The 15,908-nt window shown below is 39.9% G+C and overlaps 2 protein-coding genes across 14 annotated transcripts in view; one reads left to right on the top strand and one right to left on the bottom strand.

Annotated features, from left to right (window-relative positions):
• The window catches only part of CERT1 (ceramide transporter 1), a 133,093-nt gene extending 129,559 nt beyond the window's left edge, over positions 1–3,534 (bottom strand). For all 5 annotated transcript variants that reach the window (XM_035291387.3, XM_035291389.3, XM_035291388.3 and 2 more), the window contains exon 1: positions 3,037–3,534. In XM_035291387.3, coding sequence (XP_035147278.1) covers positions 3,037–3,132 — 96 coding nt within the window. In that variant the 5' untranslated portion in view covers positions 3,133–3,534. The remainder of the gene's footprint in view (positions 1–3,036) is intronic.
• Positions 3,535–3,799: 265 nt separating this feature from the next.
• The window catches only part of POLK (DNA polymerase kappa), an 88,295-nt gene continuing 76,186 nt past the window's right edge, over positions 3,800–15,908 (top strand). For 7 of the 9 annotated variants that reach the window (XM_008991922.6, XM_035291384.3, XM_078365329.1 and 4 more), the window contains exon 1: positions 3,800–3,830. The gene's annotated coding sequence lies outside the window, so the exon portion shown is untranslated. Of the gene's footprint in view, positions 3,831–13,596; positions 13,889–15,908 lie in introns of all 9 variants that reach the window. The other 2 variants (XM_078365323.1, XM_078365327.1) reach the window with 1 other exon arrangement.

Here is a 15,908-nt window from a genome sequence, read left to right as displayed (position 1 = left end):
ATTTGCCTACTTTTCTTACATATTGATTGTATGGAGTCCCCAGCTCCAAAACTTCCATGGACAACTTCCCACTGACTGTCATACAAATTGTTTAGGGCATTCAACACACTCCATGGATTAATCCTGCCTCATTTACAATTACCACACTTCATAAGGCTAAACTGTGTGACTGTGGTCAAGTTACTTACTCTGTGTTCTTTTCTTTGTCAAATACTATCTCTTAGAGTTAATTTTAGACAAGAATAGACTTAGCACAGTGCCTGGACACAGTATTTTCTGAGTGTGAGGAAGAGTTACATAGAGCTAATGAAGCTTAACCTTCAGCATTTCTCAATAGAACAGAATTCTTTCAAAGCTAGAGGAGGGGCTCCAGCAGTATGTATCCATAATTTAATACCATGTTCTTATAAGGGACTGAGCAAATTATAACAGCTTCGGTACCCTTTAATCAATAAGTGTTAGCTGTTATGAAACCTGGAAGGCAGGTTTTTGTCTTTTCTCTGCTCCCATAATGTTCCCTCACTCTTCCCCATTTAACAAATACAGACAAGGCAATATGCTAAACACTGCAGGAGAATCAAATATTACTGTGGCCGACAGGACAGCAAACACAAATTCAAGAGAAAAAGGTACATTTAGAATAAGAGTCAGAAGCAAGCTACAAACAAAATGCTATGGGAATTCCAGTGAAGGAGGTCTTGAATGACGGTGAAATAATAAAAGGCTTTATGGAAAAGACAGTATTTGACTTAGACTCTTAAAGATGGATAGAACTTCAAGAAAGGTGTGTGGAAAAACAGAAGAAGGAAAACCATGAGGGATGGAGGAAATTCAGAAATTGAATGAGACTTATTTTATCCAGACTTAGCTGCTTTTAAGTCCAACTAAGGCAAGAATTTTTTCCCCACCATGATCCATCATGATATTTGTTATAACCACATAGAATTATTGTATATCCAGTATTTTTGGAATCTATACTCTTAAGTGATTTATAAGAAATATGCCTCATAGGTATTTCCATGTATTTCAGACTACCAGATGGAAAATATGCTTTGAACTGTATATTTTTAATATAAATTTACCTCAGCCCATTCAAAATCCACCCCATTTTGAGGGAGAAACAAAACAAACTGCACTGGGACTTATTTACATTACTCAATAAAAGGAAAAGAACAAAAGCCGAGTTCTGACCCTTGTTTAAATTACCAGGTGAATACAAAGAATTCAAAATATATAGTTTACATTTAAAAACATGTACCATACTCAGTATAAGTATATATATTCAATTTAGAATACCTTTGATTAAAAAGCTTCCAGAAAACACTATATGTAACCATAAATTGGTAAATCTCAGGAAAAATTTCCTTCAAAGCTATTAGCAAGAATAATATCAAAAGCTTTATTCCTATGGATTCTACATAAGCACCAACAGTCAAAATAAGTTACTCCCCTTCCATAAAGGTGTCAAATACATTTTTACACATTTAAATATCGAGATTGGTCTTCCATTTTTTGACCTATAGTATACCTACTCCACATACAGTAAATACTTAGAACACTGGTGACTTTTCCCTCAGTCACTCCACTCCCCCTACCCCTAAAAAAGTAATTATCAGTAGGTTAAAAGTACAATTTGTTTTGCAAAATACTTAACACACCACAGTACTAGTATGGCAATCGGCTTCCCATCTTATGAGCAGTGATGAAACTATCAAAATCACTGAGAAGCAAGTAACCCATTTCACAACTATTACCAACTGAAAATGTATACCTATTATACAATGTGTTCAACAGATTCCTAAATTATAGGATACATTTAATCTAAAGAAATCCTGAGGAGCTTCACTTTACTGAAAACCTTGCACTGAAATTTCAAGAATGATCACATCACGAATACATAACATAATTTTTCTGCTATACAAATAAAAGTCAACACTTTCAATCCTTAGTTCTGACTACTCGTGCTTTTCCTGGTCCCCTTTCTAAAGACATTATAAAAGCCTAATATGAAACAATTCCACAAATAATGTCCAAGTGATTTGCCAAAGTATGAATACTGGAAACAGGGTGATTTCTTAATAGCCAGTCTGCACATGACATAGTATCTTATGACCAGCTTGTTGTGGGACTGGCCCAGCTCTCCCTTTCCAAGTTAACTGCTAGCTCCAGCCATTTCTAAAAAAGTTTAACAGGAAGGGAGGGAGAAGTCAAAAAGGCGATGTGAATCTTCTTATAGCAAAAACTTAAAAAAAAAAACAAAAAAACCCACAACCATGTATTATCAAGAGATCACCCATCTAAAGTCCTAGAAATGACTGCTTTGCTAAAATTTTGATACAGGGATTTAAAAAAATATATAAAAGGTGAAATATCTTTTCCTTACCCCGGACCCCTTACCGCAAAAATATTTTATTATTAAATAATGCTCTTCTTCCTGAACTAAAGATCAGTCTCCATTCTCACATGTTCCAAGTTACTATTAATATTTCTTGTGCCTATCAGGTGCTGATTCAATATCTCTCTTCTAAACTGGGGTATAGGGTGGAGAAAGTCCTCCACATTCATCTGTCTCACTACATCTAACCTGGCATAGTTTAGCACCTCAAATTTCAACACCAAGCCGAGTCGCTCCGGCTTCTATCGAAACAGTTGCGTCCGAAGTGCCCCCCAACCTCAGTGCCAACATCCTCAGACAGACCAACCTCTTTTAAGAGGTCCGACTTGAACCACTCCCAGTCGTTCGGACACCGCTGAAGCCCAACCCGGATTCCTTAGACCCGAGACAGCTGCTGCCCTGCGTCTCAAGTCATCTCGCCTCCCAAACCGGATCCCAGGTTGACACACGCTTTCCCTGGTCCTCGGCTGCCCCCGACAGTACCCCTATATCCCCACCTCATCCCCAGTCGCTGCGGCAGTACTCAGCCCCGCACCCCAGCACGTTCCGCGCCTCCCGCCAGCCCCACCCCACGGCCTCAGCGGATTGCCTTGCGGCAGGTGAGTCTGGCCAGAGGTCCCTTGGCACAGCGGGTTGCTCACCTTACTAAGGACCCCGCAGCGCTCCACCGGCGGCCCAGACTCCGTCTCTGGATCCTCCTCCGAGCCCGACGAGTTCCAACTCTGATTATCCGACATGGAGGCGCGACAGCCGAGCAGGAGACCGGCCCCCGCTCCCTCAGCTGCGCCGGAGGAGGCGCCCAGTCCTCGGGGTGAAGGGTCGGGGATGGCGAAGCGAAGAGTGCCCGTTCCGGTATGGGGGGAAGCAGGAGGAGGAACGGAGTCCGCCCGCCGCGCCGCCGCCGCGCCTGACACCGAGCGGAGCGGGGAAGGAGGACAAGTGGTAAAGGAAGTCTACCCTTCCAGCCGTCAGCCGCCGTCGCCGTGACCCCTGCGTTGCGCCCGGCGCCGCCACCTGAACTTAGCCTCCTCGATGCCAATTCCAAACAGGGAAGGAAAAGGGAGAAGAAGGGAAGAGAAAATCCGGCCGCCGGACCCGGGTCCACTCACACCTCCGCTACAGCCGCCATCTTCCTGCCTGGCCCACTATTTACCCTCCCCTCCCCTGTCCTTTCCCCTCCTCTACGTCCTCCCATTCTCCCTCCTACTCTCCGCCCCGTTTCCCTCCCGGCGTCTGACGCAACACGCCGAGCGTTCGGAATCCTCCTCCAGCACCCTACCTCCGGCTCTCCTGGGTGACGTCAAGTATTAAAGTAGGAGGAGCGGCGCAAGGAGAGGGCGGGAGAGGGGCGCCACTCTGTTGAATTCTGGGAAGGGCGCTGGTCTGTCGATCGCGCAGCCTCCTGGGAGTTGTAGTTGCGATCTTGAGGTAACGGGTGAGTATCCCGCGCGGGCATCGCTTGTTGTCTTGGGGACTTGTCAGTCGGTGGGTGGGCTTCGTTTGACAGTTGCGTGACTTGCCCCTCGGCCTCGTTTCTCTCCTTACCTTGTGTGTTTATGACAAACTCTACGGGCTTGCGGGCCCGGACGCAAGAGAACTTTCCGCTGAGGATGACGGGCCTGCTTTCTTGGGCGGCTTTTCGAAAGCTCGGGAGCATCTGGCCGCTTCCGCTTCAACCACGAGCTGAGGGTTTTCTTTCCGCCTAGCTGTAAATCTTAAGGGTCTTGCTAATTATAAGTTCGACTTCACGTTTGACATTTACCGCATTTAAAGGCAGAATTTCCTCACTCCCTTCTCGCAAGCACGCACTTCGCATTTTTTGATTTCTAGAGTTTTCTTTGTGGAAAGTAATTTTGAGGTTGTCAGATAATAAATGACGTTAGAAGAGTTGTTAAAGTGAGTGGCAAGGACTATAGGCACACACCACTAAGCCCAGCTAGCCCAGGTATTGCTGTGTTGCCCAGGCTGGTCTCAAACTCTTGGCCTCAAACATTCCTTCCACCTGACCTCTCAAAGTGCTGGGATTATAGGCATGAGATACAATGCCCTTCCACGAACAAGTCATTTGATTTGAACTTGCTTGAAATTAAAGCAAGCAATTAATTAATTTTTTGTATTGTTTCCCAGGTTCCTCTTGTTAATGATTTCTACTTTTATTCCATTGTGTTTACAAAAGATAATGTGATATGATTTCTACTTTTTTGACTTTGTTGAGACTTGTTTTGTGGCCAAGATGTGGTCTGTTCTGGAGAATGTTACATATGCTGATGAAAGGATTGTTCTGCAGCAGTTGGGTGAAATGTTCTTTAAATGTCAATTAGGCCTATTTGGTCTAGTTTAACCCCCCTGTTTTTTTGTTTATTTTCTGTCTGTATGATTTGTCCTTTACTGAGAGTAGGGTGTTGAATTCCCCTACTATTATTATGTTGCACTCTATCTCTCTCATTGTGTCCATCAATATTTGCTTTATATACCTGGGTATTCTGGTATTGGTGCTTAGATATTGTTAATTGTTATATTATTTTGCTGAATTGACTTGTTTATTCTAATATTGTGATATTCTTGGTCACTCTTTGGAGTCTTTGACTTACAGTAGTATTTTATCTGATATGATAGCTACTCCTGCTCTTTTCTGGTTTCTCCTTGCATGGAATATCTTTTTCTGTCCATTCACTTATAGTGTTACATGTGTCTCTATAGGTGAAGTGGATTTCTTGTGGGCATTGTATGGTTAGGTCCTGTTTCATTATCCAGTCAGCTACTCTGTCTAATTGGAGACTTGAGTTCATTCACATTTAGTGTTGTTATTGGTAAGTAAGAACTTATTATTGCCACTTCGTTGCTTGTTTTCTATTTTCCTTTCTATGTTCTTTTATGGTTAAGTGATTTTCTCTGACAGTATGTTTTCATTCATTGCTGTTATTTTTAGTGCCTCTATTACAGGTTTTTGCATTGTGGTTACCATGAGGTTTATTAAAAAGTTTTAGAGCTATGACAAGTTATTTTTAAACAATGACAACTTATCTTAGATAATTAAGAAAAAATAGAAACTAACAGAGAAAGAAACTTAAAAAAAAAAACTTCTACACTTTAACTCCATTCCTCCCAAAATTTTGACTTTTTATTTTCTCAATTTGTATATTTTTATATTGCCTATCTCTCAATAGTTTGCTATAGCTACTATGGTTTTTAACAAGTTTGTCTTTTAGACTTCATACTAGAGTTATGAGAGGACCAACAACAATTATAGTATTATAGTATTAGAGTATCCTGGGTTTATCTGTGTACTTACTTTTACCCATGGATTTTATTTATTTAATTTAATTTATTTTCGTTTTTAGAGACAGGGTCTTGTCCCATCACCCAGGCTGGAGTGCAGTGGCATAATCATAACTCACTGTAGCCTCAAACTCTTGGGCTCAAATGATTCTCCTCCCTTAGCCTCCCAAGTATCTGGGACTGCAGGCATTTGCCACCATGCTCAGCTAATTAAAAAAAAATTTTTTTTTTAGAAATAAGGTCTTACAATGTTGCCCAGGGTAGTCTTTAACTCCTGCACTCAAGCAGTCCTCCTTACTCAGCTTTCTAGGCAGCTGGTATTACAGGCATGAACCACAGTGCCTGTAATAGACTAGGAGTGGGTTTTACACCTTTAAGCGTTTTCTTTTTGCACACTTTTTTTTTCTTCTGAGACTGAAGAACTCCCTTTAGTATTTCTTGTAAAATGAGTCTGGTGATGGTGAATTTTTTCAGCGACTGTTTGTGTGGGAGAGACTTTATCTTTCCTTCCTAGTTGAAGGATAGCTTTGCTGAATAAAATATTCTTGAATGGCAGGTTTTTTTTTTCTTTCAGGGCTTTGAAAATGTCATCACACTCTCTCCTGACTTATTTGGTTCCCACTGAGGAGTCTGTTGCCAAACAAATTGAAGCTCCTTTATATGTTATTTTCTTCTTTTATCTTGCTGCTGATAAGATCCTCTCTTTGTCCTTGACATTTGAGAGTTTGATTATTATATGCGTTGGGGTAGTTTTATTTAGGTCCAATCTGTTTGGTGTTCTCTGGCCTTCTTGTACCTGAATATTGACATTTTTCTTAGATCTTGGAAAGTTTTATTTCTTTGAATAAGCTTTTTACCCCTGTTCTTGCTCAGATCCTTGAATAGCAGTAATTCTTAGATTTGGTCTTTTGAGGTGATTTTCTATATGTTCTAGGGAATCTTCATTCCTTTTTATTCATTTTTTTCTTCCTCTATGTTTTAAAATAGCCTGTCTTCTAACTCACAGATTGCTTTTTCTGCTTGGTCCACTATGCTGTTGAGAGCCTCTTCGTTCAGCATATTTCTCAGTTCCATCAAGATTGGTTTGATTTTTTTTATTGTTTCAAACTCTTTGTTAATTTTCTCTGATTTTTTTTGGTGTTATTTTGGATGTCACCAAGTTTCCGTAAAATCACTATTTTGTATTTGTGGTCCAAAAACTCACATATCACTGTCTCATTAGGATTAGTCACTGGTTCCTTACTTTTTCCATTTGGGGAGATTGTGGTTTCCTATTTGCTGTTGTTTCTTTTGGATGTATATGTATCTTTGCATTGAAACATTACTTATTCATTTTAGTCTTCTCTGACTAGTTTGGTTTTATTGGACATATTTGCTTAGAGATTCTTTGTAATTTACCTGTTGAATTTTTTTTTTTTTTCTGCTAGGTCACTGCCTCTTTTTTGTTACCAAATGAAGGCTTAATTCCAGGATTGCCTCTGGAAAAGTAAAGGATCAGACTGTTGCCTGTTAGGAATTGAGGAGGTCCCAAAGGAGATATCCCAGTAGTGTAGAAAGGTTGGCTAAGGGTTTGTGCTCAGGGCACCCGTGGAACATACCTCCTACCTAATGGTCCTGCTGAACAAGTACTCTGATTTGGTGTCTTCTTTGACTAAGTTAAAGAGCAGAGTTTCCAAGACTGAGAATGGTAGTCCTGACTTTCCCCGTTGTCTTGGAGTATCATCAAGGCAGGTTGTGGGGAGGAGTGTCATAGATATTGAATTCTGATTTGTTTTCTGTCTGCCTGGAGTTTTTTTTTTTTTCTTGTGTCCCTGGGAACAATTTCATCTACATATTTGAGTTCTGTGATATTACTGGCAAGAATCTCAGCACCATATATTTGTTTTTGGTTTTCTGTAGTGGGAGAATGAAGCCAGCTTGCTTCTACTTACCATTTTGGAACCCAAAACTGGTTTCAGAACTCTTAATGGTGTTAATGAAAGCCACTAAAAAGAAGACTGCAAAAATGGGGCTTCTATAGTTGTTCTGCTTTTAAAGATGTTATACTGTGGAAAACACAATATGAAAGCTATAGTATGATATAAAATGATTTCTTTTCCTACTGGATCATGTTTTTAGGTGATTCCATTTTATTTTTTAATTATTATATTTTTAGCATATCTTCTAAGAAATAATTGATGAGTAATGTTTAAATAAATCCCAGGATGATGAAATACTAAAACATAGAGTATAGGGAAAATAGGATCCCTAAGATTCTATTATGCATCTTAAATTTATAAAGGGGATTAATAAATTCATATAGTAATTGTAGGATAGAAAGAATTTTATTCTGTTAAATGAATTCCTTTTTTGTTCCTTGGAAGACTTCTAAGAAAATAAGATATGAAATATTAATGTTTACAAATAAAGTTGCTCAAAGAAAAACCTCAAAAGTAAAAGACCCTGGTGGTATATGAGGGCTAATGCAACTACATTCTTCAATTTTATTTTTATTTTACAGCCAAACCAGAGCTGGTTTATATTTCCTTCTTCTAGCTCAGGGTTAGCTATTCTAATTCATTCCAAAATAAGAATATTTGGCCTGAATAAGACACTCTTTAACTTAAAGGTCAAAGCACGTCTTTATTTTTATTCCTTTTTAAAAAAAATTTCATTATTTTTATTATATATATATACTATTGAATTTTAGGTTCTGGGGTACATGTGCAGAACATGCAGGATTGTAGCATGGGTACCTACATGGCAATGTGGTTTGCTGCGTCCATCCTCCCATCACCTATTTCTGGCATTTCTCCCCATGTTATCCCTCCCCAACTTTACTACCCCCTGCTGTCCCTCCCCTATTCCCCCGCAACAGACCCCAGTGTATGATGCTCCCCTCCCTGTGTCCATGTGTTCTCATTGATCAACACCACCTATGAGTGGGAACATGCAGTGTCTGATTTTCTGTTTTTGTATCAGTTTGCTGAAAATGATGGTCTCCAGATTCATCCATGTCCCTACAAACAACATGAACTCATCGTTTTTTATGGCTGCATAGTATTCCATGGTGTATCTGTGCCACATTTTCCCTGTCCAGTCTATCATCAGTGGGCATTTGGGTTGGTTCCAAGTATTTGCTATTGTAAACAGTGCAGCAGTGAACATACATGTGCATGTGTCTTTATAACAGAACAATTTATAATCCTTTGGATATATACAAAGTAATGGTATTGCTGGGTCAAATGGAATTTGTATTTCTAGGTCCTTGAGAAATCGCCACACTGTCTTCCACAATGATTGAACTAACTTACACTCCTACCAACAGGGTAAAAGTGTTCTTATTTCTCCACATCCTCTCCAGCTTCTGTTGTCTCCAGATTTCTTAATGATTGGCATTATAACAGGCATGAGATGGTATCTCAATGTGGTTTTGATTTGCATTTCTCTAATGACCAGTGATGATGAGCATTTTTTCATATGTTTGTTGGTGTCATATACGTCTTCTTTTGAAAAGTGTCTGTTCATATCCTTCGCCCACTTTTGAATGGGTTTGTTTTTTTCTTATAAATCTGTTTTAGTTCTTTGTAGGTTCTGGATATTAGCCCTTTGTCAGATGGGTAGATTGCAAACATTTTTTTTCCAGTCTGTTGGTTGCCAGTTCACTCTAATGGTTGTTTCTATTGCTGAGAAGCTCTGGAGTTTAATTATATCCCACTTGTCTATTTTTGGCTTTTGTTGCCAGAGCTTTTGGTGTTTTAGTCATGAAGTCCTTGCCTATGCCTATGTCCTGAATGGTTTTGCCTAGGTTTTCTTCTAGGATTTTATGGTGTTAGGTCTTATGTTTAAGTCTTTAATCCATCTGGAGTTAATTTTAGTGTAAGAGGTCAGGAAGGGGTCCAGTTTCTTCTTTCTGTACATGGCTAACCATTTATGAAACAGGGAATCCTTTTATGAAACACCATTTATGAAACAGGGAATCCTTTCCCCACTGCTGCTTTTTGTCAGGTTTGTCAAAGATCAGATGGTTGCAGATGTGGGGTGTTGCCTCCAAGGCCTTTGTTCTGTTCCACTGCTCTATATCTCTATTATGGTACCAGTACCATGCTGTTTTGATTACTGTAGACTTGTAGTATAGTTTGAAGTCAGGTAGCGTGATGGCTCCAGCTTTGTTCTTTCTGCTTAGAATTGTCTTGACTATGTGGGCTCTGTTTTCATTCCATATGAAGTTTAAGGTGGTTTTTTTCCAATTCTGTGAAGAGGGTAATAGGTAACTTGATGGGATAGCATTGAATCTATAAATTACTTTAGTCAGTATGGCCATTTTCACAATATTGATTCTTCCTAGCCATGAGCATGGAATGTTTTTCCATCTGTTTATATCCTCTCTTATTTCCTAGCAGTGGTTTGTAGTTCTGCTGGAAGAGGTCCTTTACATCCTTTGTTAGTTGTATTCCTAGGTATTTTATTCTCCTTGTAGCAATTGTGAATGGTAGTTTGTTCTTGATTTGGCTTTCTTTAAGTCTGTTATTGGTTTATAGGAATGCTTGTGATTTCTGCACATTGATTTTGTATCCTGAGACTTTGGTGAAGTTGCTTATCCGTTTCAGGAGATTTTGGGCTGAGACAGTGGGGTCTTCTAAATATACAATCATGTCTACTGAAAATAGAGACCATTCAACTTCCTGCTTTCCAAATGGATACCCTTTATTTCTTTTTCTTGCCTGATTGCTCTGGCTAGAACTTCCAGTACTATATTGAATAGGAGTGGTGACAGAGGGCATCCTTGTCTAGTGCCAGATTTCAAAGGGATGCTTCCAGTTTTTGCCCATTCAGTATGATATTGGCTGTAGGTTTGTCATAAATAGCTTTTATTATTTTGAGATACGTTCTGTCAATACCTAATTTATTGAGAGTTTTTAGGATAAAGGGCTATTGAATTTTGTCGAAGGCCTTCTCTGCATCTATTGAGATAATCATGTGGTTTTGTCTTTGGTTCTGTTTATGTGGTGAATTATGTTTATAGACTTGCTTATATTGAACCAGCTTTGCATCCCCAGGATGAAGCCTAATTGATCATGATGGATAAGCTTTTTGATGTGCTGTTGCAATTAGTGTGCCAGTATTTTATTGAAGATTTTTGCATCTATGTTCATCATGGATATTGGCCTGAAGTTTTTTTTTTTGTTGTTGAGTCTGCCTGGTTTTGGTATCAGGATGATGCTGGTCTCATAAAATGATTTGGGAAGGATTCCCTCTTTTGGATTGTTTGGAATAGTTTCATAAGGAGTGATACCAGCTCCTCTTTGTATGTCTGGTAGAATTCAGCTGTGAACCCATCTGGACCTGGGCTTTTTTTGATTGGTAGGCTTTTTTTTTAATTGCTGCCTCAACTTCAGCCCTTGTTATTGGTCTATTCATGGTTTCGACTTCTTCCTGTTTTGGGCTTGGGAGGATGCAAGTGTCCAGGAATTTATTAATTTCTTCCAGGTTTATTGGTTTACTGGTGTGTGTGCAGAATTGTTTGTAGTAATCTCTGATGATAGTTTGTAGTTCTGTGGAATTGGTGGTGATATCCCCTTTATCATTTTTTATTGCATCTATTTGATTCTTCTCTTTTTTCTTTTTTATTAATCTGGCTAGTGGTCTGTCTGTTTTGTTGATCTTTTAAAAAAAAAACAGCTCCTAGATTTATTGATTTTTTTTTTTGAAGGTTTTTTTTGTGTCTCTGTCTCCTTCAGTTCTGCTCTAATCTTAGTTATTTCTTCTCTTCTGCTAGCTTTTGAGTTTTTTCATCTTGCTCCTCTAGCTCTTTCAATTTTGGTGATAGGGTGTCGATTTTAGATCTTTCCTTGCTTCTCATGTGGACATTTATTGCTATAAATTTTCCTCTGCTTTAAATGTGTCCCAAAGATTCTGGTACATTGTGTCTTTGTTCTCGTTGGTTTTGAAGAACATCTTTATTTCTGCTTTCATTTCATTGTTCATCCAGTTAACATTTAAAATCCAGTTGTTCAGTTTCCATGAAGTTGTGCAGTTCTGAGTTAGTTTCTTAATCGTGAGGTCTAATTTGATTGCACTGTTTGTTATGATTTCTGTTCTTTTGCATTTGCTGAGGAGTGATTTACTTCCAGTTATGTGGTCAATTTTAGAGTAGTGATGTGGTGCTGAGAAGAATGTATATTCTGTGGATTTGGGGTGGAGAGTTCTGTAGGTGTCAATTAGGTTTGCTTGGTCCAGATCTGAGTACAAGTCCTGGATATCCTTGTTAATTTTCTGTCTCGGTGATCTGTCTAATATTCACAGTGGAGTGTTAAAGTCTCCCACTGTTACTGTGTGAGGGTCTAAGTCTTTCTGTAGGTTGTTAAGAACTTGCTTTATGTATCTGGGTGCTCCTATATTGGGTGTGTATATATTTAGGATTCTTAGCTTTTCTTGGTGCATTGATCCTTTTACCATTATGTAATGCCCTTCTTTGTCTCTTTTGATCTTTGTTGGTTTAACATCTATTTTATCAGAGACTAGGATTGCAACCGCTGCTTTCTTTTGCTCTCTATTTGCTTGGTAAATCTTTCTCCATCCCTTTATTTTTAGTCTATGTGTGTCCTTGCATGTGAGATGGATTTCCTGGATACAGCGCACCAATGGGTTTTGACTTTTCATCCAATATTCTAGTCTGTGTCTTTTGATTGGGGCATTTAGCCAGTTTACATTTAAGGTGAATATTGTGGGAATTTGATCCTGCCATTTTGATGCTATCTGGTTGTTTTGCCCATTAGTTGACACAGTTTTCATTGTGTCAGTGCTCTTTACCATTTGTTATGTTTTTGGAGTGGCTGGTACTGGTTGTTCCTTTCTATGTTTAGTGCTTCTTTCAGGGGCTCTTGTAAGGCATGCCTGGTGGTGACAAAATCTCTCAGGAATTGCTTGTTCATGAAGGATTTCATTTCCCCTCTGCTTATGAAGCTTAGTTTGGCTGAATATGAAATTCTAGGTTGAAAGTTCTTTTTTTTAAGAATGTTAAATACTGCCCCTTACCCTCTTCTGGCTTGTAGGGTTTCTGCCGAGAGATCTGCTGTGAGTCTGATGGGCTTACCTTTGTGGGTAACTCGACCTTTCTCGCTGGCTGCCTGTAGCATTTCTTCCTTCATTTAAGCCCGGGTGAATCTGACAATTATGTGCTTTGGAGTTGCTCTTCTTGGGGAGTATCTTTGTGGTGTTCTCTGTATTTCCTGGACTTGAATATTGGCCTGCCTTGCTAGGTTGGAGAAGTTCTGGATAATATCCTGAAGAGTGTTTTCCAGCTTGGATTCATTTTCTCCATCACATTCAGGTACACCTATCAAACATAGATTAGGTCTTTTCACATAATCCCATATTTCTTGGAGGCTTTGTTCATTTCTTTTCATTCTTTTTTCTCTAATCTTGCCTTCTCTTTTATTTCATTGAGTTGATCTTCAATCTCTGATATCCTTTCTTCTACTTGGTCGATTTAGCTACTGAAACTTGTGTATGCTTCACATAGTTCTTGTGTGGTGTTTTTCAGCTCCATTAATTCATTTGTATTCTTCTCTAAGCCGTTTATTCTTGCTACCATTTTGTCAAACCTTTTTTCAAGGTTCTTAGTTTTGTAGCATTGGGTTAGAACATGTTTTTTTTTTAGCTCAGAGAAGTTTGTTATTACCCACCTTCTAAAACCTGTTTTTGTTAATTCATCAGACTCATTCTCCATCCAGCTTTGTTCCCTTGCTGGTGTGGAGTTGTGATCCCTTGGAGGAGGAGAGGTGTTCTTGTTTTGGGAGTTTTCATCTTTTTTGTGCTGGTTTCTTCCCATCTTTGTGGATTTATCTACCTGTGGTCTTTGTAGTCAGTGACTTTTGGATGGGGTCTCTGATTGGATGTCCTTTTTGTTGATGATGAAGTTATTTCTTTCTGTTTTTTAGTTTTCCTTCTAACAGTCAGGCCCCTCTGCTGTAGGACTGCTGGAGTTCCACTCCTGACCCTGCTTGCCTGGGGATCACCTGCGATGGCTGCAGAACAGTAAGGGTTTCTGCCAGTTTCTTCTTCTGTTATCTTCGTCCCAGATGGATAACCACCAGATGTCAGCCTGAGCTCTCCTTTATGTGGCGTCTCTTTGGATATACAGGGGTCAGGGAGCTGCTTGAGGAGTCTGACCCTTATAGGAGCTCAAGTGCTGAGCTGAGCTCTTTTGTTTCTTTCAGAGCTGCTGGGCAGGTACGTTTAAATCTGCTGCAGTAGAACTCATAACTGCCTTTTTCTCTGGTGCTCTGTCCTGAGAAGGTGGGGTTTTATTTATAAGTTCCTGATGTGCTGCTGCCTTTTTTCATAGATGCCCTGCCCAACGAGGAGGTAACCTAGTCACAGTCTGCCAGCAGAGGCATTGCTGAACTTCCACGGGCTCTGCCCAGCTGCTGTGTCAACTTCCTTGCCGTTTTGTTTATAGAGGTATAGTTAGAACTGCCTCAGTAATGGCGGTTTGCCTCAGTAATGGCGGACTGCTTCTGTAATTGCAGACTGCCTCAGTAATGGCTGATTGCCTCGGTAATGGCAGACACCCTTCCCCCACAGACCTGGACCATCCCAGGTCCAGCTGCACTTGCTATGAAACTTTCAATCCAGAGTATTTCAGATTGCTGGTCTTTGTGGGGGTGGAACCCGCTGAGCAAGATCACCTGGCTCCCTGTTTCAGCCCCCTTTTTTTCAGTTGAATGGGTGGCTGTGTCTCCCATACATTTCAGATGCCAGCTGAAATGGCCGCCCAGATTTATGTGAGTTTTTGTGCGGAAACCTGCTGCACCATATGAAACAGCTGTGCTGGAAACTCGTGGTGTTTTTCAACCCAGGAATCTCCTGGTCTGAGGGCAGTAATAACTCGTTTGGAAATGCGGTGATCACTCACCTTCTGCATTGTTCTCACTGGGAACTGTACTCCAGAGCTGTTCCTATTCGGCCATCTTGGATCTCCCCGAATCCAAAGTACATCTTAATATACTACAAGTTGATTTATCTTTGTCCAATCTAGTAAAATTTTTTGCATTACAAATAGAAATTTGTATATATGATGTATTTAATAAATACTTGTCCATTGGGATATCTGAAAGTCATTTTCTTAGAAATATCTAAAGTATTAAAATCATTTTTCAGGTTTCCACATAAGAAAGGTATGTCTGTCATGTAGATTGCACTGTAGAAATTGTTGGTAGTAGAACCATCCTGTGTAAATTGCAATCTAAGATAATTATCAAGGACCAAAGTAAAGTCAAGGGGATCAATGTCTAATAGGCAGTAATACTGACCTTAGCCCTCAGGCAGATATGTGAAAAGATGTGTAAAGAAATACCTGTAAACTCCAGAGACAAAGGCTTTCTGCAAAGGCCTTTGCTTCCTTCTAGGGATTATTGCTAGTTTTGTTGTGGAATGAGAATCCAAAAGTTAAACAGATACATGATTTAAGCAGTAAGTGTTGTAGGTTATGTTCTTGAAAGAAGGCCTGAGAATTTAAGCCTTTTTTTTTTTTCACTAGGGAGTGTTTTTGAAAAATAGAAAACAATTTAAATATATGCATAATGAGAATGCTGGGGAGGTGAGGAGGGCATCTTTGCTGCATGTCAGAGACAGATTAAACTTTCAGATTGTAGGCCGGGCCGAGTGGCTGAAGCCTGGAATCCCTTTGGGAGGCTGAGGTGGGGGGCAGATCACCTGAGGTCAGGAGTTCGAGATCAGCTTAGACAACATGGTGAAAACCCGTCTCTACTAAAAATACAAAAATTAGCTGGGTGTGGTGGCAGGCACCTGTAATCCCAGCTACTCCGGAGGCTAAGGCAGGAGAATTGCTTGAACCCAAGAGGTGGACATTGCAGTGAGATGAGATTGAGCCACTGCACTCCAGCCGGGGTGACAAGAGTGAGACTTCATCTAAAAAAAAAGTGTTCAGGTTGTAAAAAGGGCAGATGAGAGGAAGCAGGAGTAGGAGGATGTGCTCATGGAGAATACAATAACCTGTTTTATCTTTGTATTTGAAGGCAGGGGTGGACAGTTCACTGAACAGGTTTAAATCTAGGAAATGAGTCAGTCCCAAGTGCCTCCCTTAAATACTTGAGGGTTTGAATGAGTGTGTTAACCCATCTGAAACCCATATAGGATTAAAATTTTAGAAGAGACTGGAGTTTAATTGACTGCTCTCTTCCCTTTGGATCTTGGAGAAAAGTCAGTGCTGTCAGCAAACATCTGTTTA

The sequence above is a fragment of the Callithrix jacchus genome, chromosome 2, assembly GCF_049354715.1.
Source record: "Callithrix jacchus isolate 240 chromosome 2, calJac240_pri, whole genome shotgun sequence".
NCBI lineage: Eukaryota > Metazoa > Chordata > Mammalia > Primates > Cebidae > Callithrix > Callithrix jacchus.
Note: the sequence above shows the minus strand (reverse complement) of the source record. Positions and strands in the feature narration are given on the sequence as shown.